We start from the raw sequence: 25,438 nt of genomic DNA, 5'->3' as shown, positions 1-25,438 counted from the left end.
GTCATTCATTTGTGTGTGTGTGTGTGTGTGTGTGTGTGTGTGTGTGTTGTTTTAATTCCACAGTTTAGAAAGGCTTTCGTGGGAAGCGATCATATCAGGTGGATGAGCTCACTCGGAAAGGATGTAAGGACCGCTCTGGCCACTTTTTAGGATCGTGGCCGCAACGGAGCTCGGCCTTACCTGCTTTTGCTCCTCTCCGAGGCTGTCCCACATGGACGCCACGATTTTCGAGACCTCTCCGAAGGTCGCGTTGGGGTTTTGACCTTTAATTGCAGCCTGCGTGTCTCTGAAGAACAGAGCGTATGCTGACACCGGCTTCTGAGGCTCGTTGGGGTCTTTCTTTTTCTTTTTCTTGGGAGTCTTGGGTTTCTTGCCAGAATCTGGAGCGGCTCTCTTCTCTCCAATGGCCTGAAAAGCAAGAAAAAAATTCACTGGCTGGAACGTATTTGTGGAGAAGGCAGCAAGACTTACTCGGGTCCGTAATTATTCTTTTAAGGTTTTGTGAAGCGTCGTACACAGATGAATCACCACCCAGGGCGGGGGAGGGGTGAATTTGCTTAGAGTCGACGGGGCAGCAGAAATTAGCATTTAGAACACTGATTAATGAGATCCAAAAGTACCTGCAATACATTTACAACATATGCTCTGTATAGCAATTATGAGTAATGAAAAGCAGAAGACGCCAATCCAGGCGATGACACACACACGCACACACACACACACACATGCTAGGCTATACATGTACAGATAAACAAAACAGTGTACATCTTCAGGGGTTTTCGAAGTAAACCTAAATAATATTCAGGATGTTGAGTATATTCAGATATGGCCCCTGGCCACAGCCATATGCCAAATGTACAATGGGTCTGAAATGATCTTTTCAAGTCTTAGTTTTTAGTTTACCAGAATGTGACTTTGCTAACAGGTCTCCAGAAACTCCGACAGAAGTGAGCTACAACCCCTAAGCTTGCACGATTAAGGTAAGGTTATCTTTATTTTCCAAAACAGTAACTTTCTAAAGAATAGGACGTCAGGAAAGGTGAAAGTGTCGAAACTCGTCTAAGTGAAGACAGAGGGAAAAATTGGTCCTCTTCACAAACTGAAAAGCCTGTAATAGGGCAACAGTTGATCTTAAACTCACCGAGACTAAAAAGGAGACCAAGGCGATTTTTATTATACATGGGAAACCAGCCCAGAAGAGTACTGTCTGCCATGCAGGTGCTCTCACATACCCACAACATGAGCTCTGTGAGATCAAACCCACAGAGCCCCGGCTGGCGTGGCTCAGTGGATTGAGAGCTGCCCTGCAAGCCAAGGGGTCGCCAGTTCGATTCCCAGTCAGGGCCCAGCCTGGGGTTGTAGGCCAGGTCCCCAGTAGGGGGCACACAAGAGGCAACCCCAGTGATGTTTCTCTCCTTCTCTCTCTATAAATAAATAAATAAAGTTATTTTAAAACAAGGAAAGAAAGTAAAATCTTTATAAAACATACAGATGATTGGGGTACAGCCCTCCAGCCCTATAAGCCGCTGACCTCCAGATTCACCTGCCACTGCCACCTGGTTTCAAAGATTATACACGCATCAGAGAAGCAGGCGAGATGACGTGTCAACCTAGTTTCATCCCCTAGATCGCGGTATGACTATACTGAAGGTAATTTTGCAGCTCCCTTCGCCCACAACACTGAAACGTTTGACAGAATCAGTGTTCAGTCGGCCTTAAGCAAGATCAACATAGATAGATTCAAGCTGCTACCAGACCAGTTTTCAATGGCCTCGAGTCTTCAATCCCAGTTTGAATTTTCCAGGAGTATCGTACTTTACTTCGGAAAGTAACATACTTTCCAAATGAGGGTCATTTGGAACTTAATTCCATGACTAACATTCTTGGGCAGGGACTGGGTAAGTAACGTGTGTTCTGAGAGTGTGGGACCCACAAGGTGCTGGGGAATCACTAGTCTGCTGCTAGGTGGACTTACTGTTCGCACCCCTTGAGTGGTAACAACATCCATACCTCACGCGGGGGGACCCCCAAAACCCAGAATTATCTTCTATGTAGTGCGGGCTTCCCCCGCTAGGTGAGTGTTCTAGGGACCCATCTGTATCAGGGCACCAGTTGGCGTTGTTGTGAGAGGCTGTGTTCAGCTTCCAGGAATGTTTTTGAAGACTCTTTCAATGCACTTACCCTTTTCCTGATGGGGATTTACGAGCGCACCTGCCCACACCGTGCTGAGGGTTCAGCAGTTTTTGCCCCAAAATGGCATGACCTCTGTACCCCACGCTCCCTATTCACCCCATCTCTCCTCAAATGACTTTTTTGGTTTCCCTGGATGAAAAAAGTCCCCAAAAGGAAACATTCTGCCCATGTGGAAGAGGTGAAACAAAAAACGGCAGAAGCACTAAAAGGCATCAAAATCGATGAGTTCAAAAACTGTTCTGAGCAGTGGGAAAAAAGTCTTGACAGGTGTATTGCATCAAATGGACAGTGATTTGAAAGTGACTGAAGTTTAAATATGCAAGAATAAATATACAATGTCTTACAAATAAATTCCAGATTTTTGTGGGTCCCCCTTGAACACAATTACTTCACATACTCCAGATGGGGGTAAGTCCTATTTCACCTTTCCTCCAAAATGACATCTGTGATAACTCACACAACTCAATAAAATGTTACAGCCTCGCAGTCTTTTTATCTAAATTCTCAGAATAAGGGACTTGTCTGACTCTGGTTAACGAAGCGGAACTTGCGAAGGAGGAAGATTGCCTTTCAGACAGAGCTTCGCTCGAAGCCAAGTTTTCCTTCAATGCAAATATATTACTTGAGCCACAAGATAAAAAGTATATATATCCACAGATTCTTCTGATTGAGTCAAACATCTCTGTATTGTTTTCCTGGGAAAAAAACGTGGCACTGTTTGCCCCAACAATAACACTCGGACCAATGGCAAGATGAAAGTAATTTCCAGGGCAGCTTTCTCCAAGTCAAACAAGTTCAACTTCATTCTCTATAAAACGACATTCAAATATCAACAACTTTCAGCATCTTTCTTGGATAAACCTCACTTGCCCTAATCGTCATTACCTGTTAAGAACAAACCAGAAATAAAGAATCTCACAGTTTAAATAAAAGCTCAGAATTCATCCTCTTAAACTTTTTTGCAGTTGGCTCAAAAGGGTTGGGAGTGGTGAAGAGATCACTTGCCCCCAGAGAGACACAATCAGTGGTCAAGTTAATCCTCCTTTCTCAGCTAAACTCCTGCAAATTTAAACTGGGCTCCTTGTCTTTACATAAACCCGAGACCCTGGCTTAAAATGGAGCAAGCTTAGGAGTTGCAGAAAAATTTCCCTGGAGACGAGACAATTTCAGACTGGCCCCAAGGTATGAGTATTAAAGCCAGTGGAAATGTGAGTGAAGCGAAAGGTGTCCGTCCGGACTGCGTGGTGGCCGTTGGTGACTCAGCTGTGCCTTGACAGCCCATGAGTTTCTGCCGTCACTATTTTTGACCAACCTCACTCAGGTCCTTAGGGAGCAGGGACTAGGAGGGCATCTGCCTGCCCTGGGCCCAACGGGGAGCTGAGAAGATGCCATCTACCAGCAAATCCCTGCAGCCTGGCCCTCCCCTCCCCTCCCCTCCTCCCCTCTCGGGCATCTCCAGCTTCTCGTCTTCCATTTACTACGTAGAACAAAGAAATGACGCTCCGGGTTCTGGCCCTGACTTGCTCCTCGGACGCTCTGAGAAATGCCAGTTATTCCCACGTCTTCACATTTCTGTGCTCCTGGTCCCGAGGCTATAGTTCCTCTCCACAATGAACTGAGTTCTCAACCCAAATGTAAGCCCCTCAAATTCAACCCATGCAGACTCTTCCTGGTGGGGGAAAATAATACTATGTTTCTGGGGTGATCCTCTCGTTTACTAATATTCATGTCAGCTCTCAAACTAAAGCCCAATTCATCTTCCACTTCCTTCCCACGCCAGCGGGTCACCAAACCTTGAGGATTCTCCCTCTTGAATGCCTCAGTCATCTGGCACCTTCTGTCCTCTCCTTCCTTTGCTAAAATGAAACACTTCATAAAAAGTGTCTTCTCCCTGGGCCCCTATTCTCGGGTCCCCCCGCCCCCCCGCTCCGTAACGCATTCCATACCTAGCCAAAGTTGCCTTTCTAAAGCATAGATTTGCCTGGGCCATCCCACCGTGGAAGTAATTAATCAGCTCTCAACTACCAATGGGAGAAGGGCCGGTCCATTTCCGCCATTTCTTTCTGTAACCCCTCCCTTTCCTCCCCAATGTCAAACTGCTCACGACGCCCATAAATTCGACTGTGCTTCCAGGACTCTGTCTACCAGGATGCCGGCCTCTCTCTTCTGCCTCACAAACTTTTATGTATCTTCTTTAGACCTAACTCAAATATCACCTCCCCGATAAAGTCATGCCAAGATCGCTCTCCCAAGCAGAATGTCAGGATGCCAGATAACATCGATTACACCACACAGCGACCACAGCTCCTTATCACCACGCTCTTCACCCCCCAGTGGGGAGTTCCATGAGCAGTGACTCCCATCTAAGTCTTTATACCACCAGAACCAAGTGCAGTTCTGCACACAGTAGGTATACAGCACATAATTAACAAAGAAGGAATGAACAACTGTGGACCTCGAATAAATGACTTTAATAAAACAGAACCCTTTTCTAGGCACTCAGAAAAGTCATGCCTGCAACTAAGCTGTATTTCGAACTAGGTATACCTAAATAATCTACGCTTTTCCAAGCCATAAGCAAAGGTGTGAGACCCTTAGAACTTAATCAGTGATAAACACCATCGAAGGTGCAAGGCTGTCAAAGGGGGCGGCAGCTCAGCCAGCTCACGGGAGGAAGCCCACCCACGTGGCCATTGACTTGGACCCGGAGCGCGTGTAGGGTTCGGGTCGACTGCGGGCTCTCCCTTCGCCTGTTCAGAAAGCCAGAGTTACCTGACTCACCCGATGCCTCACCCCCAGCAGGAGAAGCCAGATCTCCCGGTTTCTGGTTGAATACACATCCCACAGAAAATAAGCAGAAGGGTGAAGAAAAAAAACTAATCATCATAAATGGAAACGCTACTGCAAATCCATGAAGAGAAAGAAGATGAAACCATGAATGAAGGTCAAAGTCAGGAGCATGGGGTGGCCCCAAATTCTCTGGGTGGTTCCATCCTTAGCAGTGAACTTACTCTGCTGGATTCGTCACCATCCTCTTCGTTGATGGAGCTGGAAGGGGAGGGCGTCGCTGACTTGCTCGCTGGAGGTGAAGGAGACGTGTGGGGCAAGCTGGCTCCTCCCAAGTTCAAGCCCAGCTGGGCACTGAGCTGAGACTGGTTGATGGTGGTGAGCTGGGCAGGAGGCATGATGCCGGAGCGGGCAGCGTCAGTCATGTGGACGATGGACCTCATGATCAAGGAGGGGTCCTGGCGGTACTGGGACACCTGCGGGTGGCTCTGGTCCTAAAAAGGCAGCAGCAACAAAGGACACTCCGTTAGGTTCCCCACACGCCAGTGAATGAAATGGGTGAAGGGGGCAACAGGTGCGGATTTCTGACTATAAAATAAAGACGCCATTGGGACGTGAGATACAACACGGACATTGCAGTTAGCCACACTGCAGTGCTTGTGAAAGGTGCTGAGAGAGTGGACCTTGCAAAGACTCATCGCAGAAAAAAAAATGTGTCACCATGTACGGTGGCGGTGACTCATTCACGTATCATAAAGTGACTCATGCTGGTGATCATTTTATAATATGTACAAATATCGAATCATTATGTTGTGCACCTGAAACTATTAATAATGATAGGTCAATCATAACTCAATTTAAATCAATCAGTGAGCTTCTGATGTTCACAGTCCCTCAGACAGATTTAACCTGTGATTCTGGCAGGTCTGACCTACGCTAGGACCACGATCTCTATTAATTTATCAACTATGAGGAGTCATGCCACAGGGGTGAAAGGTCGAAAGCACAAAGCCCCAGTTATCCAGCCTCGTCTGTTTCACTACAGAAGTGTCCCTGGATGACTTTTAGAAAACAGCTTAAAAAGACTATTCGCACAGGAAGGAGAAACTTCCCACTCTTGCTTCTTATTGAGGAAACCGACGACAAGGGAAGGAGGGGAAGCAAGCAGGGCCCAGCTCGCAGGCTCGCTGGCAGCTTGCCGTCCTCCACACTCACAGGTCTGGGCCTGACTCAGCTCCTCGAGGGGACACCCACGTTCTATCCTACCCTTCCCAGGAGGCCTCTGCCACGGGGCTGGGCAGGCCCACGGCACCCGCTGTTGGCTCAGGGAACCCTGTGTGCTCGCCCCTCTGTGGGGACCCAGAGAGTCCCTCCCATTCTGCATGACAACGTCCACAGCATCTGGAAACTGTTCAATGTCTTTAGGATTGGGAAGTCCTGGTTTTCATCTTAAACCTGCTTTTTTGTTGTGGTAGTGGTTCAACCCACCAGGACTGAATGAACTAATGGATTTTTATAAATATGTATGAAGAGGCTCTGGCTGGTGTGGCTCAGTGCATTGAGTGCTGGCCTGTGAACCAAAGGGTCACTGGTTCGATTCCCAGTCAGGGCACATGCCGGGGTTGCAGGCCAGGTGCCCAGTAGGGGGCGTGCGAGAGGCAACCACACATTGATGTTTCTCTCTTTCTCCCTCCCTTCTTCTAAAAATAAATAAATAAAATCTTTTAAAAAAAAAGAAAGAAAGAAAGATGGATGTAGACGAGGCCAGATCATCAGAATTCACTCCTCGGAAAGTCCCTGTCTCCCGTTTTCGGCAGCCGTCTGAAAGGCTTCGGAGCTACTGTTTCTTTTCCGGTTTCTTTTTTAACTCCAAAGAATAAAAAAATGAAGACATGCTTTTCCAATGACTTACTTTGAGGCTTGTCATTTAAAATGACTCTGTGATTGTATTGAAACCGAATTCTCTTGACTCACAGTGACCCAGAATCTAATTTTATACACTAGCCTATGGATTCCTAACAGGTCCTCTTTTGAGTCTTCCTGAAAAGGCTGGGTTGTGCCCTTTAAAGAAACAGATGAATTGTAAATAACTAAGTTGGGACATTTGGTTTGATGATACTGAGCATACAAATGCCACTAAGTAAAAACCCAGAGCTGTCAATAGGAAACCAGTTGAATAATTATGATTTACTGCACGACAGAGTATCAGGAAGCTTTCTGAAATAATGGATTAGATTTACATGCATTGGCCTAGGGCAGAGTGTCTCAACCTTGATTCTTTTTTTTTTAAATATAATTTTTATTTAATTCTTGTTCAAGTACAGGTTTCTGTTTTATATTCCCAACCCTGCCTGCCCCCCACCCCATACTCCCTGCCTCCCCCCCCTTTCCACCCCCCACCCTTAGTTATTGTCCATGTGTCCTTTATACTTGTTCATGTGAGTCCATTCCCTTTTCCCCTATGATTCTCTCCCCTCTCCCCTCTGGGCCCTGACAGCCTGTTCCGTATTTGAGTGTCATTGGTCATATTTTGCTTGCTTGTTTGGTTTGTTTAGATTCCTGTTAACAGTGAGATAATATGATATTTGTCTTTCACCACTTGGCTTATTTCGCTCAGCATAATGCTTTCCAGTTCCATCCATAATGTTGCAAAGGGTAGTAGTTCCTTCTTCCTTTCTGCAGCATAGAATTCCATTGTGTAAATGTACCATAGTTTTTTGATCCATTCATTTACTGATGGGCACCTAGGTTGCTTCCAGCACTTGGCTATTGTAAATTGTGCTGCTATGAACATTGGGGTGCATAGGGTCTTTTGGATTGGTGTTTCAGGGTTCTTAAACCTACTGGACCAGAGACGCCTTTGTCATGGGGGTTGTCCTTTGCATCTAGGCCTTTGTAGGAAACCTGGCTGGCCTCTACTTCCTGATAGCAATGCCCCCACCTCCAGTCATGAAAACAGTGCCACCCCCACCCAGCGGGGCAAAGAGAGAACCCCTGACCTGGAGTGGTAGCCCAGAGACACTAAGTGAAACAGCAAGTTGCAAAATATTTGGAGCACAGACCTTCTTTTGTTTAGTGAGGAAAAAGTGCGTATCCAAACTCTTAGCAATGGTTACATTATAAGGAGCAGGGCTGGAGGAGGAAGGACGAGGAGCATCTGGAATTTTTGCACTTATAAAAACACAAAGCAAAATACATAAACTAAAATCATCTAGAAAATCTAAAACGGAAGTAGTTACAACCATCTGTAGCTAGTGGCTAGGGTTGAATAGCAAAAATGGAAATGTCCCACTTCTTAGTAATTTCTGAGAAATGTGTCCCCTCTGCCAGAACAATCCCCCTCTCCTTGTCTCACCGACAGCACCCTCTCCCACCGTTCTTAAAAGATGGCATTTCACTGGCACGCGTCCCGCCGCAGACTCGTATCACAAAAGTGGGTGGTATGTTCTCCGTTTGCCCTCCTGTTTTGTTAGCATCCGACCACGCATTCGGCTATTTCTCCCCAAAACACACGAGCTGTCTCTCTGCTCTTCCATGTTCTTTTCAAGTTCCCCTTTTGCTCACTGACATCACTTCTACCCCCCAACTCCTGGGCATTAAAAGCTATCTCCTTCTTACTTTTCACTCTCCTTATCCATCTTGTAAAGTGCTTTTTAAAAGTCCTTTCAGACTTTTAAAAATCTAAATGTTTTAAAATACCTACAATTTCCAGGGTCCATTTACATTAAGTATTTAATCCTGACTATGTAACGACGACACACTGGTGAACGGGCCTAGCCATACAGTTTGAAACTATGGTGTATGCATCCTTCTCATGAACAGAAGAGTTCCTTTGTTCTCTTGGCCCTAATGCCTATGAAACTCAGCACACACAGATGCTTGGTTGACTCACTCCACACCCAGGGAGCTACAGATGAATCCTGGGGAAAATGTCTCTGCAAAGATTCAAGTTCCTTTAGGATAACCAATTATTCTCAGTAGCCTTGGGGAATTTGGTGATGCTTAACAGGGCCAATCATCTTCCATAAAAAGGTAACCTTTAAGAGATGTCTCCTTTGATCTTAGGATTTCCAGTTAAAAAGAGAAAGATGTTGTCTCTATTTAAAGATATTTATTGTGCGCCTACTATGTGCCAGGTGACAGGACCCACTATGTCGATGCTCTTGTCTTTGAAAATTACCTTGTCACTTTTTAACATTACTCTTATTCAATATAATTTAGAATTGACTAATACATTTACTATGACAATGTGAAGGCAAGAATAACTCATACGCATTCCTTTGAAATAGCTCATGATTTCTTGTACCAGTAATCACATGATAAGGAAACGTGTACCATAGGTTCATTCATTCTTAGGATAGAACCTAGGAAATGTAATGGCTGTTCGTAAATCATTCTCAGTTATTAAAATTAAATCCTGAACTATTACCACTGGTCACTGAAAGGCAAAGCCACCAGTGAGTTACTGAGAGGTCGCTGCTGTCCTGTCCAACAAGGTCGGATGCTGGTAGCTTTTCTGACCCATTTCCCAATTATGCTTCGTACGTAGGGTTCAGGCGCATCGCTCTCTAAATCGTTCATCACTTGGGAACACCCCCTCCTCTCCTCCTGGTCCCACTCTGTCCTGTAACTGACGATATCAGGTAAGAGTTTCTCGGTAGCCACAGTACTGACAGTTTGGTCTGGACAATCCTTTGTTGGGGGAGGGGCTTCATTAGCACCTCTGACCTCTACCTGCTAGATGCCAGGCACCTCCCCTCCCACACCAGATTGTGACAACCGCAGTGTGTCCCAACAGTGGCAAGTGTCTCCTGGGGGTGAGGGAACTTTCCCTCCTTTGCAAACTAGTTCACTGGACAAATGCAAAGGAAGCCATCTTGCAGAGGGCGGGGTAAGGGAAGTAAGAAGGGAGAACACGCCCAAAGCCTGTAGCTTAACTGCATAAATGGAAAACGTGTGTATGAATGAGATTCAAATTGTAACAACCACTGTGAAGAAAATAAATAGGTTATTCAAAAATAGATATGAAGCTTTCTCAGAGATGACATTTGAGCTGCTATCTAAAGGATAAGGAGAGGCCAATTATGAGAGGAGGAGGGGCCAGCCGTGAGGGGAGGAGCGAGTTCCAGGTGGAGGGAACAGCATGTGCAAAGTCTAAGGCGGGAGAAATGGAAGGGGGCCAGTACCGCTGGGAGCAGGGCAGGCAAGGTGAAGAGTAAGAGGCACGTGTGGTGGTTGGAGAGGTGAGGATGGGCCAGACTGCACACAGTGGGGAAGTCGGGGGGGCTCCCCCAAGGAGCGGACCCACGCACAGAGCTAAGGTGCAAAGGGACAGAAGCTAATGGAGCCAGAAAAGAGGCAAGCACCTCGGAGGCAGAGAAGAACAGTAGGAAGGCCCAGGAATAAGGAAGTGCATCACGGGTAACAGAGCAGAGGCCAGCGCTACAGGGGGCCCCAGAAAGCAAGACGGCTGTGACGCTGGAGACACAAGTAATGACGGGGACTAAGAGACCCAGTGATGGTCCCTGCAGCCGTCCTAGGAAGTCTGGGTTTCATTCAGTGTCGAAGGCTGCCTCTGAGGCTGAAAGGCTGCCATTACTCTTTCCAATCAACACAGACCAGAACTCACAGGCAACCCACCTACATCAGCAGGACACAACTGGGTTTATACATAAATAACAAGAGTGCAAATGTAAACACAGACGCACGGCCTAACATCTCAACCTATGTTCTGAAGAGCACCCAAGGATGAATATTTGCAATCAGAGAAGGTCACCAGCGTGGGAAGGTCGTGCACTCCTAATAAGAAGTGCACTCATTGCCTTCCATTTGCCCATGAGCACAATTCAACAAGGCCCTAGTGGTACGTGCATTCCTTGGGGGGGGAGGGGGGGGTCCAGCTGAGGCTTCCTTCTCTCTCCACCTGATGGAAGAGTCTCTCTCTCTCTTCTCTCTCTCTCTCCTCTCTCTCTCTCTCTCCCTCTCTCTTAAAACAGGAAACCAAAGGATGGATACTTCTGATAGTGGTCCTTCATTTTCTTAAATCGCTCAAAATTCAGTCTATAACTGAACATCAATCATGTGAGTGTTCAAGTCAGAATCGTTCTATATTCAAAAGGAAACTAGCTCACTCACATAAATAAAAAACTAGGGTCACCAGTGATCAATGGGAGGTCAAAGAAATATCAAGGGGGAAAAATAATACCGTTAAATACAAGGCCCTGCCCTAGGTTCTAGGCTGGAGTTTTGCTTTGTCTTTTATTATTATTATTATTATTATTATTAATTAAGATTTTATTTATTCATTTTTAGCGAGTAGGGAAGCAAAGGAGAGAAATATCAATGTGTGGTTGCCTCTCATGCGTCCCACACTGGGGACCTGACCCACAACCCAGGCATGTGTCCAGACTAGGAATCGAACTGGTGACCCTTTGGTTCACAGCCTGCGCTCAATCCACTGAGCTACACCAGCCAGGGCACTCTGTCTTATTTAAAAAGAATAAAAGGGGTATGAAGGCCTCATCAGCCCCACACTGAGGCTCCCTCCTTGACTTCATCAAGGCTGAAAGAGAACCGAAAGATAAAAACAGTCCTTACTGGTGTCAATCACAGTGGCACTGCCTCTTCTACACTTTGTATGAGATATGGGGACCTGGGGGTGAGCGGGGGGGTGGGTACAGTTTGCCCCTGTATCCTAAACCAAGAAAATGCAGCCTCCTGTATACAGTCAAACCTTTCTCACTCATTCTTTCAGGCCACCGCCTCCATGCAGTCCTCCCTCCCACCACTGGCGACCCCTGTACTTCCTGCAAGATACAGGCTTTCAAATTTATTTATTTAGTTTTAAATATCACCCACTATTATTCTGTATTATCTATTTTGGCTCATTATGATGGTGCTTACTTCCGTCTCAGTTGATTTCATCATAAAAAAGGTTCATAATCTAATACACAAATGTGTTTTAATGTACGTTCCACATACATTTACAAATAGTGATCCAATGATAGGTTTTCATAATAGAAGATAATATCTAATTAAGAAGCAAATAACTCAAACATATTAGAGTGTGACTAAATACATTTACACTGTGCTAGTTTTTAAATCAATACTTCTTGAGAAATGAAGTAATTAGACAATTATCAGTAAAAATAAAATGCTTTCTATTAAAAAAATACCAAAGGACTACAGATACGCACATCAAGCCAGTAATTTTATGCTCAATTATTTAGTTCTGTCCAATAGCAATGTTAAAATTTTATTTCCAAATTAACAACAATCACTAGTGATGCGAAAGCACTGTATTCCTAACCCCAACAGACCTCTACCAAATATGTACCAATGATAATTACAGACCTAGACACCACCAAGTGCACTTCATCAAAATGTCTGCGCTGAAATGGATCGTGTTTACTTCATCACTACTGTCAGGGTTCTAATAAGCACATCTCCGCATGGACGTTTCATGAGAAACAGCCTTCCCCAAAGTTAATTAATAGTTCCTTGGCAAAATAAAATTTTCAAGAGTTTATCATAAAACACTTAGTGGTATTTTACTCATAGACCCTGTAACTCCTTTGTTTGAACAAGAAGCCAGCTCCATGCTTATTAGTTTCTTCGGTCCTAAACTAGAATTTCCTACCGAGGAATTCCATTTTTACAGCTCTTTATACTTGAAAGCCCCGCCCCTCCAGTTTTATTTAGCAGTCAAGGTATGCTCCTCATAACCAATGGAGCACTGCCCTTACATTCATTCATGTATCCAACCAATCAAATACTTAGCGAGAACCCAGTGTTTTCCAGCCCAGACACTCTTCCAGGCCTGGGGATGATAGGCCGGGGAGATGGGACGGGGACAGGCAGGCAAAGAGGCCCATTCCACAGGGTGAGACGTGCTGTAAACCAAAGAAAATGGGGCAAAGGTGCAGCAAGTGACTCTCATCCCTCTGAAGACACGTTGGAGCCACCACGTCAGTGTGGCTCGGGAATCTGAGTGACATCAAATGGTGTCTCTCTCCTGTCCCTGAACCGCCAGGAAGCACCGGTGATACTACGGTACAGTAGGTAACTGTAGGCTGCGTGGCAAAAACGAGATACAGGGAAATAAATCACAGCCTCACTTCCGCACAGCCCTTGTCCTTGGACACTGCACATCAGGCGAGTCATCACGTGTCACTGCCCAACAGCTAATTGGGTTTCCCGGGACTCTGGAGCACACTCCCCTCTAACAGACGGCCCTTAAGTTAACTCAGCCTTAAACACAGCGCTCATGTGGTCAGGGTCAGCAGGCCAAGGATGAAGACTATTTATTTTAAGCTTATATGGTAGGTTATTTGGTCTAGAAAGGTAGCTCATGCCCTGGCCAAGTGGCTCAGTCGGTTGGAGCATCACGCGGCGTACACCCAAATGTTACGGGTTCGAGTCCCAGACGTGGCACATGCCTGGGTGGTGGGGTTGGCGGTGGGCAGCAACCAGTGAAGGTCTCTCTCTCCCAAATCACTAAACATATCTTCAGGTAAGGATTTTTTTTCTTTAAAAGGTACTTCGTACAAATGTCTGTGGCCTGGGCTTCTAAAGCAGTCATCAGATTCTTTGACTTTTTGTAGGACGTGAAAGAGACATTGGTAATCAAGAAAACAATTTTAGGCCCTGGCCAAAGAGCTCAGTTGGTTAGAGCATCATCCTGCTATGCCAAGGTTGCAGGTTCAATCCCCAGTCAGGGCACATACAACAATCACCAATGAAAGCATAAAGAATTGGAGCAATATATCAATGTGTCTGTCAGTCTCTCTCCCTCCCCCTTCCCTTTCTAAAATCAATAACTATTTAAACTGTTTTTAAAACTAAAAAATTTTATACATAGCATAATCAGTCTCTAATTATTAGAAACAATATATAGCACTTAGTAGGTACTCAGTAAATATCTTGGCGTATATTTTTCAATTTTATCATTTAGACTCTGAACAGATAGGTCCTAGTCCATCTGCGCTGAGTTTTTTGCTCCTGTCAGTCACCTTTTCTACTGTTCACTTATAAGAAAACTCTTTTGATCATAACTTGACCACAAATAAACATTACCGAAGTAATCGTTCCATCTGCACGAGATTGTTGGTGCCCCCAGTGGCTAAGGGACCACCGCGTGGGCCTTAGCCCTGCAGATTCCACTGACGAGGGCAGCGAACACGTTCATAATAATCAGGGCTTGTTTTAATAGAACGTTCCACGCATTAAACACATTAATGACCCGTGAAATAACTGTTTTATCTGTAACACATTAAGCAACATTACTAAAACAAGGTACTAATTGAAAGTCTGCTACTTCTCTTAAAGCAACATTTTTAGTATAAAAATGGCATGCCAGTCATTTGGTCAAAACAAAAAGAATTCACCTTCAAAATGAGAGCCACAGCAAATCCTTTGATGAAAAACCAAAACTTCTAACCTAAGCCTGATATTTTAGATGTCTTCTTTTTATGGATTTCTATTTTCTTCTGATCGTCAGAAATGCTACCTGTTTACATTACAAGCTAAGTGTCTTACGAATGTTTTACAAGCTTAGAGTTTTCTTCTCTGCATCCTTATCTTCTGTGGGACTTTTCTCTCTTTTTCTCTTTCCTTAACAGGTACAAAGATGACGGTACTAGACTATCCCTCCCTCACTTCCATCCTTTTCAATTTTCTAGCACTATGTTTGATATTACCAGAGCAGCTGCGTGGCTTTTGCTACACACGCGTGCTATCACAATGAAATCCAAAGCGGTATCAAACAGAAAGTCAGTCTTCCAAACACAACCTACAACGTGCGAAGAAAAAGTACGTGAATTATCAGTGTGTTTTATAAATTCTCTTTTGGGGGCGGGCACACAAAATATCAGACTAGAGACAATTATTTTACTGTCTGTTTCCTGGCTATCAAAGAAAATTTTGAAATTCATCAAAGCCAACCTTCTGTTACGTACAACAGGCTAAGCCGAAAAGAATGTTAACAAGTTCAATTTTCATTCAATCAGCACTACTGCTCTCTGAAATGTTTCATTGCAGGAAAGAAATAAAAATAATCTATATGGTAATTATGAGGATGAATCCCCCAGTAACTTTCAGCTACATGAAAGGTCAGTTCTATTCAAGGTATTTTATCAGTCCCCTGCACATACCGCTGTCCTGTCATTTTAAATCTGAACAGCGTTTTATTTTCCCATTTACAGCTACCTGCAGAATTAAGTACTTAAGCCAAATAAGGGAAGGGGGAAAAAAAAGAATGCTGAATGCTGGCAAAGGCTATAATAGCATAGAGATAAATTGTTCAGCTGCTCTCTCTCAAGCCTCTAGGGCTGGCTGTACGTAGATTTTTCTTCTCCTGGTGCACTGTGGGTATTCAAAACTTGTTCAACATGATTTCATTTCATTTCAGGCACTGCCTGAGAAAACTAAATTACAGAATCAATCATACAGAAGGTCAGAGTGAGACTTCATTACAAGTATTGCATGCTTGCATGAATATCTTTCATTTATGACTGACCCAATATGTCACAATAGCTGTCTAGTAAAAATAATCCACTTTCTGAAATTGATGTACTGCTGATGTCAATGCTACTCAGCAGGCTGGGCAGATTACGGAGAGGTGTTAAAAAAAAAAACCTTTGGTGGGTTTGTTGTAGATTTTTTGGATTGCAATCTTTTGGAGATTACAATAATTTCCAGATGATCGACTGAACTGACGATAACGCAGAGAGGTAAGGACTTTTTTACCCGAGATACACTGTTGATTTCCACTTGCTAACCACCTACTGCTTTCAAACCCACGTATCCACGACAAGCAACCGCAGGCTTTCCTTTGAAGCCACAAACGCATCCATCCACCTGCAGTTTTCCAGCAAGTCCGTTTTCCACACCGCAGTGTGATTTGCATATTTTGAAATGTGAATGCTGATCATGTTTTGGACTCACGCTTTACAGTTTTGTCTTAGTGTTTTTATTTGACTGTATTTACTTTTTAAAGTTCGTATTGAATTTTTGGGGTGGTGACACCGGTTAACAAAATTATAGCGGTAGGATTCTATAATACAGCATAGGTACAGTATATGGTGTTCACCACTGAGTCCCCTTCCATCCCCACTTTCCCCCCCTTTTCCCCTCTTCTGCCTCCGCCCACAGGCACCCCCCTTTCCCTCTGATAATCACCACACTGCTGTCTATGTCCAGGAGTTTGGGGTTTTGTTTTTTTTCTGCTTAATCTCTTCACCTTTTCCTCCCAGCCCTCCAGCCCCCTCCCCGCTGACAGCTGTCAGTCTGCTCTGTGTGTCTGTGAGTCTGTTGCGTTGGACTCCATAATCCCTTTTTGCTCCCGCTCTGTTTTTTTTTTCAAATATAATGGCATACATTTAAGGAAGATAAACATGCTGTGCTTGTGGCCAACAAAACGCAGCTAATCAGCAACGTGACAAGCCGTCACTCTTCCTAAAGGAAAACCAAGGAGGTTCTGAAGAAAAGCTGGTTTTAATACAACAGGAACAAGCTGGCTTTTCTCGTGTGATGGTCTTAATTCACCATGGCAATCCTCAACAGACAGCCATATTCATGTGGATAATACAACTTCTTACTTGCAGAAGGTACGAAATATCCATGCACGGGGCGAAGCCGAACGCAGGGGGCATAGGGTATTATTTGTTATTTTCCCGGTGACCTTCCTGAGGGAGACCTCGGAGGAGCTGCCGGGGCACATTAGGATGGAGCCGGCCAACTCGGTGCCCGGAGGGGGCTGGACGAGAACCTTGACACGGCCTATTTCTAACCAGGCCTCTGGCGATTCTGAATTCAAGTTTATAGGTGAACATGTCAAGTAGTACAGAGAACAAAGCCAACGACACATTGTATTCATCATCCTTCTGTCCTGGTACATTTTATTTTTCCCAACACTTGTGATTTAAAACCCCATGACATTTCTTCAAGGTGGAATTCGACTAGACTTTTCAACAAGATTAGTTTGTTTCATGCCAAAATAAATATCACTCAGGTTCAGCAAAACTTTAGAAAGGCACCAGTAAATGGGATGAGGTCCAGGGAAGTACCCTGACAACAGTATTAGCTAACGCACTTACACTTTTCAAAATCAATGGACTAATTCAAGTGCTGTAGTGATTAGCGACACATTACGAAAGCAGCATTAAAAATGGAGTCCTCTCTCCTCAAGCCAGTCCGTGAAAGCACTGTTCTTTAAGTGTATGTGAATATCATAATTATTTTATGATTCCATCTTCAGTTCTTTCCAGTGTAGTAAATTCAATTGACCATGAAATGAAATTTCATAGTCAAAATGCCTTCTTTACACTTTTTTATAGCAGCAATAACAGTTTTATGGCTCTAAGGGAAAGTCATTCATCAGATGTTTAACTTAAAGGCAGATTCTTATATTATTAATAAATATTTACCAATGTAATAAAATACACATTTTGGCATGCATTATAAGGTCTTTTTAAACTATTTCTGCAACATTAATGAGCCCAGCTGGGCATGTACAGATAGTGGTGAACCCTGTAACCCTCTTGGTGACTAAACACCCTTTTTATTTTTATTATTTTCCAGGCACAACATTGCAAGACTGATTGGAGAGGAAGAGAGACAGAACCCTTCTTTCTAGTGTCGAAGGGACAAAAACGTAAGAGAGTCCATGGTAAACAATTATTTGCCATGGCGGGGAACAGCTCTGAACACTTAAAGGCTTTTTCCCGACTGCTGGCTGCATTCTTTTCCCACAAAAAAGTAAAAATAGAAACCCTGATGTTCAGCTCAAACACAAAAGATCACAGGCAAAGAAAATCATGTCGCCGCAATCCTATTTGGGAAAGTAATCTTATATTTCAGAGAGCACACGGCAATCTCCACACGCTAATCCACTACACGTTTTGCAATTGTCTACTGTTATCGGGGGAATTAACAATGAAACCAGTAGACACCACTGGCGTGGTCCTAATGTGCAGAGAAATATGTAAACAAGCAATGGGATTTGTTTTTTGTTATACCAACACATCTGTTTCATTTTACTGGGGTTAAAAAAAAAAGTCTTGCAAACTATTGATCTTGTTTTAAAATCTCTGCTCAGTACCTCACCTGGATAGACACAAATGCTTTATATACGATGGTGAAAAACAAAACAAAAAAATCCCAGCAGAAGAGGGAAAATACTTAAGCAGATTTACTCTGGTGGTTGCTGACTATAATTGCTCACTAAGAAAAACAGACAAAATGATTGCATTAGTAATCCTGGCTCTCTGGAGTGCCTTATTCAATGTTTGTGACAATAAATAACACAATTAGGTGTATTTCACACAATAACTGAATCGGTGTTTTCCTCTGCTGGCTGTAAGTGATTATTCTTCTCCTCCTCTCCGTATCACAGTTTGATGTTTCACTTGAGGTAGGAGCATATTGTGTATCAGAAACATTACGTTATTATCCAGCCGATGCAACACCCAGGCCCCGGACAGGGGCAACCATTTCTAAACTCTCGCCTGGGCAACCTTTCAACTCAAGAACACTGCTTTTTGAACCAAAGGCAAGGGAAGGCTGGGTGCTTCCAAACCCATGAACCCGGCCTTTTGAAAGATCACTTCCGACAGGAAAGATCTGGTTGGGTCATCCTCTTGCATATGACCGTCAACCAACCCCATGTCCTCCTGTCCAATAACCAGGGATTGATCTAGTGCCTGGCACTAGGCGGAACCATCCACGTGTGCCCCAGCAGACAGGCGTGAGCACGTGTCAGAACGGGAACCCTTAGATCTTTAGCATGAGAAGTACCAGGGTCAGGACAACATTCAAGCAAGCAACTTGCGGCCTACCATATGCAACCCACTGCTATGGAGCGCGCCGTCTTGTTCCACGAGGTTTCTGGAGATTGTAATGGACGGAAGATCCAGGCTCTGAGGGGGAAACTGGGGTGTGAATTCACTGCCCTGCGAGGGCAAGGAGTCGCTGAGGCCTTGAAAGGGGAGGAGCACATCTGGAATGCCCAGGGCAGGGTCTGACTCCGGAGGAGGCGTGATCGGGGGGATTTCGAACTCCTCGTCCCCGAGGCTGGGCGTATGGAACGTCTGCTGAAAGGAAACAAAACGCAGATAATTTTCGTACTCCGCTCCTGTATCGCGCTCTTCCCCGGAGGGAAAAAGATCTTGCATGGCTAGGCCAAATATTTATTTCTCAAATGAAAACATCTTAAACACAGATTGCCACATATAAAGTTTTTTGCCGATCATTCTGATTAAAGATTTAAGTCTCATTATCATATGGTTTTAAAGGCGTATCAGTATTAATAGTTTTTTAATGCGGACTTAATTAGCAACATCTGTCTTTGTTGTTAGTTGGAGCAGCAGCAACATTAGATTTGGCTATATAACAAATTGCCACTTTATTGATATGTTAGCGAAACGGCTCAAGCCGCCCGCATTACCCACATGCTCCATAAAACGCTGGCGCTTCCGTGGTGCGCACGCACATTAATCCAGAAGCGAGCATTACATGTATTTACTTGCTGTCACACAACATAGAAAACTCGTCATCTTCAATTTGTGGTTTGCTTTTCCCATTTCCTTATTGACACATTCCCAAGCGTAAGGCATCCTTCCACGGAAAGCGTTACTGTCCACAAATGCCACATTTTCTACAAGGACTATCATCAGACATCTATGAAAAGGTTCCAGTGCTTTTATGTAAAGTGTAAGAAGAGTTACTGCCTTTTACGTGAAGATTTTGATATGTGTTTATCAGCACTTGCCGCCAGTCTGCGACTTCTAAACAGCGTTTGGAGGAGGGACAGAGTGGAGGGCTGGGAGATACAGCTGAACTCCACGGAGGTGGTCCACTCAGACAAGCGCTATTTCTCAAGACCTAAGGGTGAATAATGCTCTGCTTCCTTCAGTCACCACTTAGATCCTTAAGGACAGTGTTATGAAATCTGGCTTTGGGATGCACATCAGGACTCTTTGCTCCACTCCGGCAACCTCTAGTTCTTAAACCAGAACTTGGATTTGGGGGTGGGGGTGGTCAAGGCCTACAATATTATTTTCGGTAGAGTGAAGAGGTTGGGTGGGGGGCACTCATATATTTTTTATTCTTAGCTCAGAGGGTCAAATGTCCAGTTCATGTATTATTAATAACATTTTTTAAAGACTTTATTTATTTATCTTTAGAGGGGAAGGGAAGGAGAGAAATATCAATGTATGGTTGCCTCTCATGAGTCCCCTGCTGGGAACTGGCCTGCAACCCAGGCATGTGCCCTGACTGGGAATCAAACCGCGATCGTGTGGTTCACAGGCCCGCGCTCGATCCATTGAGCTACACCAGCCAGGGCTTATTAATAACACTTTTGAAGAACGAAGTGGAGCACGGTCATTTGAATCTGCTGTAATTGGTCAAGAGAACTCATTTAGAGCTGAAAACCCTCATTGTTCAAAGTATGAACTGATGATATCACTGAACGAACACTTGAGAGACAGCAGAAACACACTGAAAGGAGAGAATGCCCCTCCCACATGCAGACCCCGTCCTCTGTCACTGCTTTAGCTCCCCGTGGTCCTAAGCCACGACGGACAATCGAACATCCTGAGGTCCTTAGCAGACTCCATATACGGAAACCATTACAGCAGAGTAAACACACGTGAAAGCTAGAAAGGAATACCAGATCTTCTGACATCTTTATTCTAATAATGAGCCCCCAAAGGTGTTGCTTTCTTACTACGGCACCCCAAGTTCCCAAACACAAAGGGATGCCCTGGCGCAATCGTGGTTGGCTAATGAACATAACCCGGTGGCTGCATTTGCTGTTCTTTTGGCACTAATGCGGTCTAGTAACAGATGCAGCTGTAATTTGTGACTCATTTGCTACCCCATTACTGCTTAATGAAATCTAACATATCACATTAACAATACGGATAAACACTCATTCTTGATATGTGGCATTTGGCTGTTTTCATTACCACTGTAATTAACACTTGAAATATTATTTCAATAAATATTTGAAGTACTTTAGAAATGGTCAGGGTGAGCATGACACAGACAGAAAACACCAAGCAAACGTGTGAATTTCAAACTCTGACGATCCCGGTCCCCCCCGCGTTATCTACAGGGTGATGTCTGTGTGAGGGGAATCGGTTTCAGGCACAATTTCGGCTCTCCTTGCATCGAACCTAAAGTCTTCCTGAATTAGTTTGCACTCATTAAAATGTTTTAAAAAAACAACAACAAATACATTTACTTTTAATGCACTGATTGGGAAATCAGGCACATGCTATAATGTAGTGCATTAACATTTCGTTGGGCTTTGTTTTTTTGTTTAAAAATGACGTGCAGGGAAATCGTTATGTAAGATTGCCTTCTAAACGTTTAACATAAACACAGCTTAGGCCAAGCAATCAAAATGAGGAGGTTTTCAGTTTAATTTTTGCGAAGGACTGGAAAGAGGGAGGAGAGCTTATATAATATGTCCTTAGAGCACCCTTTTAAAAAAAAAAAAGACAAAGTAACTTTAAGTTAGGATTTAATATACCTATATCAAACCTAATAAACCCATACGATAAAATTATACTACAGGACATAATCAAGAACATGCTAAAATCCTTAACCACTTTTAAAGAAAGGTGAAATATTAAATACAATGTTTGGCGTGCCTTGGAGAAAAATGTAACAAAACATAACATGTAAAAAAAACGTAACAAAAATGTAACACTGCTTAGCTGAGATTGTAACAGTAACCCCATGGGCGACAGCCGGGGCGGCAGAAACAAGAGGCACAGACTCTTGCACACAGAGCCACGGGACCCACAGCAGATTCGTCACGTAGAGTTTCTCTGATTGCTTCTTACAGATTCTGACTTCCCAGTGTTTACCTTGAACATGTTAAAGTAGTGTGTGCATGGTTAAATACCATCTGTACCGAAATGTTCAAAACATTTGTTCCTTTTGATAAAAATGCAAATCTGGAGAACTGTTGTATCAACACACACCCGCCAATGTCTGACACGGTGAATTATCACAGCTGGAATTAAATTGTCTCCGAGCAGCTGCTGGCAGCGGAGCTTTCATCAATGTTTGATTCAAATGTAGGCGAAAAAAATCCTCCAGAATGAAACATCATGTTGTCCTTACAGATGGGGTTCGTGTTCATTATCGCACACAGCACAGCAGCCCGCGCCTCCCATGTCCCCTTCCCCGGGCTGTCTCCTTGGTTAGGGAGTCAATGGTCACTGTGAAAATGAACTAATCTACACACATACCCTTCATACTGGATTCCCCCTATTTTCTAATAATTTCTCAAGGTTAATTTCTTTCACGTCATTTGCTTCCTTTTTTGGACCAAGATCATTGAGGAAGCCATTACGATGGTCAGTCTCTGGGGTCAAGCTCTCCTATATTCGAATGTATTTGGGGAAGTAGGAGTTTTTATTATAGGAACTGCCCAGAGGTTCCATTTGGACTGATGTTACTGTTTGTTCTTGTTTTAAAATAGTCAATCTCAGCCTTGGCTGGTGTAGCTCAGTGGATTGAGCACAGGCTGTGAACCAAAGGGTCACCAGTTCGATTCCCAGTCAGGGCACATGCCCGGGTTGTGGGCCAGGTCCCCCAAATGGGGTGCTCGAGAGAAAACCACACATTGATATTTCTCTCCCTCTCTCCTCCTCTTCCCCTCTCTCTAAAAAAATAAATAAATAAAATCTTTAAAAAATAAGTAAGACCTTCAATCTCAGAGTCTACCATTTTTTGGAAACTGTTCCCTTGGTCTAATCAAGACTGAGGTTTTTTTCGGAAGGGGGGGGCAGGGGAGCGGTAAGTCAGCGACATAGACAACAGCCCTAAGCCAAAAAGGAAAGAATTTGGTAAAAAACAAGAAGGTGTATGTTCCACTTGCCACAGTAAATTGCAGACAAACCCAGAAGTAACATGGTGCTGCCTTTACATTCTCTCAGCTTTCCCGGCTATGACCATAATCTTTCATTCAGTCAGTCAGTCTTTATTGAGCACCTACTACATGCCAGGCACTGTACTAAGCTGTGGGGTGCTACCAAAAACCAAAACATTTATTTCACATCTCTCCCACCCAAGAGCCACAAAACAGGGACACTGTTCTGCCACATTGTCTCCCACGTCATGGCAACTTGGTGGAACCATCCCCGGAGCTACGTGAGGTTAAAATATTTCCTATTAAAAATTAATGTCCATCTGGTTTCCAAAATAACTACTTCCCTGCTTAGGCACCAATATAGTTTGTACAGATAGATGGATTTTATATACTCTCTCATATTACTTTTGTTTGCATATGTGTTTCTTTTTATCGAGAGATACGGGTGAACTGCTAACCTTCGCCACAGCTTTGGACACATGGGAGGGACGTGTCGGGCGATTTTCCTTTCCAGCAGGTCTTTCCCATGTCCCCTCCTATATCGTTGCCTTGGGCCACATACGAGGAAGATAAATTTGGTTCGTGGCTTTGCCCTTCGAGCCTTTTCAATGATCTAAAGAACCCACAAAACACGAACAGACACATGAAGGGAAACACCTACCTCGCTGGCTGCAAAGAAACTGTTGTTGGCCTCCGCCATATTCATGTAGTTATTGTTGGTTCCAAACTGCAAGGAAACACATGGTTTTAGGTTAATATGCAAATGAGTAAATGGACTGTGGCGGGCTACTCCGTACTGGGTGGGGTTTGGGAAGAATGCTGGCACTGGGAGGTGCAAGAGCCGTGTCACTCAGAGCGAAGGGGACCGGTGGCAGTTTCAAAGTGCCATTCTCTCCAGTAGGCTGGCTTCCTCAGAAAAATCAAACATGGAGTTGGGTGAACTTGATCATTCTAGAAAAGAGTGCTGTTTCTCACCAATACTAAGAGCAAAGAGAGGCGACTGCAAACATCTGGCCAACTGGCCACTAGCATGGGTTCTTTATGGGGTCGCCGTTTCTCAGAGGTTAGAAAGAAAGGGTTCCCCCCCCCGCCCACAAATCACCTTGACACACTTTTTAAAGCATGTTGCGATTTCATAGCTTACTTTTCCAGAACAGATGTTGCAACTGTGGGTAGGTTAAGACGTGAATTAAAGGGAATAGAATTCAATTCCCAGGACTCAAATTCTATTTTCTAGTGAATGGGGTGTGGCGTGAATATAAATAAATAATAAGACTAAAGAATATTTTTTTAAATCTCCAGAGTTCAAAACGATATCTATATCCATCAGAGCTGCTGAAACAGTGATATTTAATCTCTCAATGTAACATTAAGTGCAAAGAGGTTTAAAAAATAAGCCGGAGCCCATGAACGCAGCAATTTTTATTTAATTCCCGAACACAATAGGCCATTCAGACCATCACAAATAAGACTGTATCAGCATTTCAGACATAAGCTCTTTACTTCTAGAGACCTGTTATCAAAATGTTAAACTCGGATTTGGGCAGAAATGTGTTTTCAGGTTTGATGGCCGAAGGGGGCACGTTTGGTTGCTTTAAACATTCTGTTATCAGTCTGGCAAGATGGAGAGGCTCTGCGGGCAAAATTAGCTGGAGTTGTATTATTTTCCTGATTTTTTTCAAGAGTAAAAAGGATGCCCTCGTTTTCACGGAGTGGATGATTCCCTTCCTTTAATGCATTAAATAGCACAGAGGTTTGCTCTCCAAAGGGTGGAATGTATCTATCCAGTATAAACAGAGCTGGTAATCCTCTCAAGGAGAAGGCACAATGTTCCCAGGGCCGGGGGTGGGGAGAGAGAGAACGGGAGACCAAACAGAACATACATGGGAATCCTCTCAGCAAACCCACCGACACTTCTTTCCAGGGGGCTCTCGGCCTGGAGAGCACGAAGCAGGACTGACACGCTACACTCTGTCATCATGTCAGGGACCCAAGAACGGAGTGGGGTTTACTACACACAAGACTTGAATGGTTCCAGAGCGCTGGGCTGGTCCGCACAAGGAAAATCCCACCCTGCGCAGTGACACCTCCACACACACTCATACCGTGAGCTCTCAGATGCTCAGGATTCTGAAAGAGGTATTTATCCGTGGTTAAGAAAGGCGTTTATCAGGTTTCTTGGAAGCTGTATGGTACCAAAAGCAAATGTAAAGCTATCTCCACACTATCAAGTTGCAGACATTGAATATGCGGTTTGATGAATGCCTACCACGCCTCCATAAAGTGGCTTAGATGTGACTTTAAAATTAAAACCCACGGGTATGTGTGCACACACATGCACACAGGAATGAACACACACAAACACGCCTTCCCCCATGTTTCTCCAATGTTAAAGCTATGCAGGAAAAAAGTGGATTCTGTCTTGGAATTCTTCATGAATTAATGATCTTAGAATTCAAATCTCGGTTCTCCATTCCTCACGTGCTTTATAAATATTTCGGAGAACTTGGGTCACGATGTGTAGCTCACGCACCAATCCTGGCTCCCCAAACCACGGCCGGCCTACAGGTC

At 44.2% G+C, this 25,438-nt stretch overlaps 1 protein-coding gene across 2 annotated transcripts in view; it reads right to left on the bottom strand.

The window, feature by feature from the left end:
* The window catches only part of TOX3 (TOX high mobility group box family member 3), a 98,478-nt gene that overhangs the window by 6,753 nt on the left and 66,287 nt on the right, over positions 1–25,438 (bottom strand). Inside the window, exons 2-5 of one of the 2 annotated variants that reach the window (XM_037066325.1) lie at positions 23,529–23,594; positions 18,816–19,070; positions 5,205–5,474; positions 181–408 (exon numbers count right to left, since the gene is read on the bottom strand). In XM_037066325.1, the coding sequence (XP_036922220.1) occupies positions 181–408; positions 5,205–5,474; positions 18,816–19,070; positions 23,529–23,594 (819 nt within the window). The remainder of the gene's footprint in view (positions 1–180; positions 409–5,204; positions 5,475–18,815; positions 19,071–23,528; positions 23,595–25,438) is intronic. The other variant, XM_037066326.1, reaches the window with a different exon arrangement.

Source organism: Sturnira hondurensis, unplaced genomic scaffold (genome assembly GCF_014824575.4).
Source record: "Sturnira hondurensis isolate 20B ecotype Veracruz unplaced genomic scaffold, ASM1482457v3 Scaffold0016617, whole genome shotgun sequence".
Taxonomy (NCBI): Eukaryota; Metazoa; Chordata; class Mammalia; order Chiroptera; family Phyllostomidae; genus Sturnira; species Sturnira hondurensis.
Note: the sequence above shows the minus strand (reverse complement) of the source record. Positions and strands in the feature narration are given on the sequence as shown.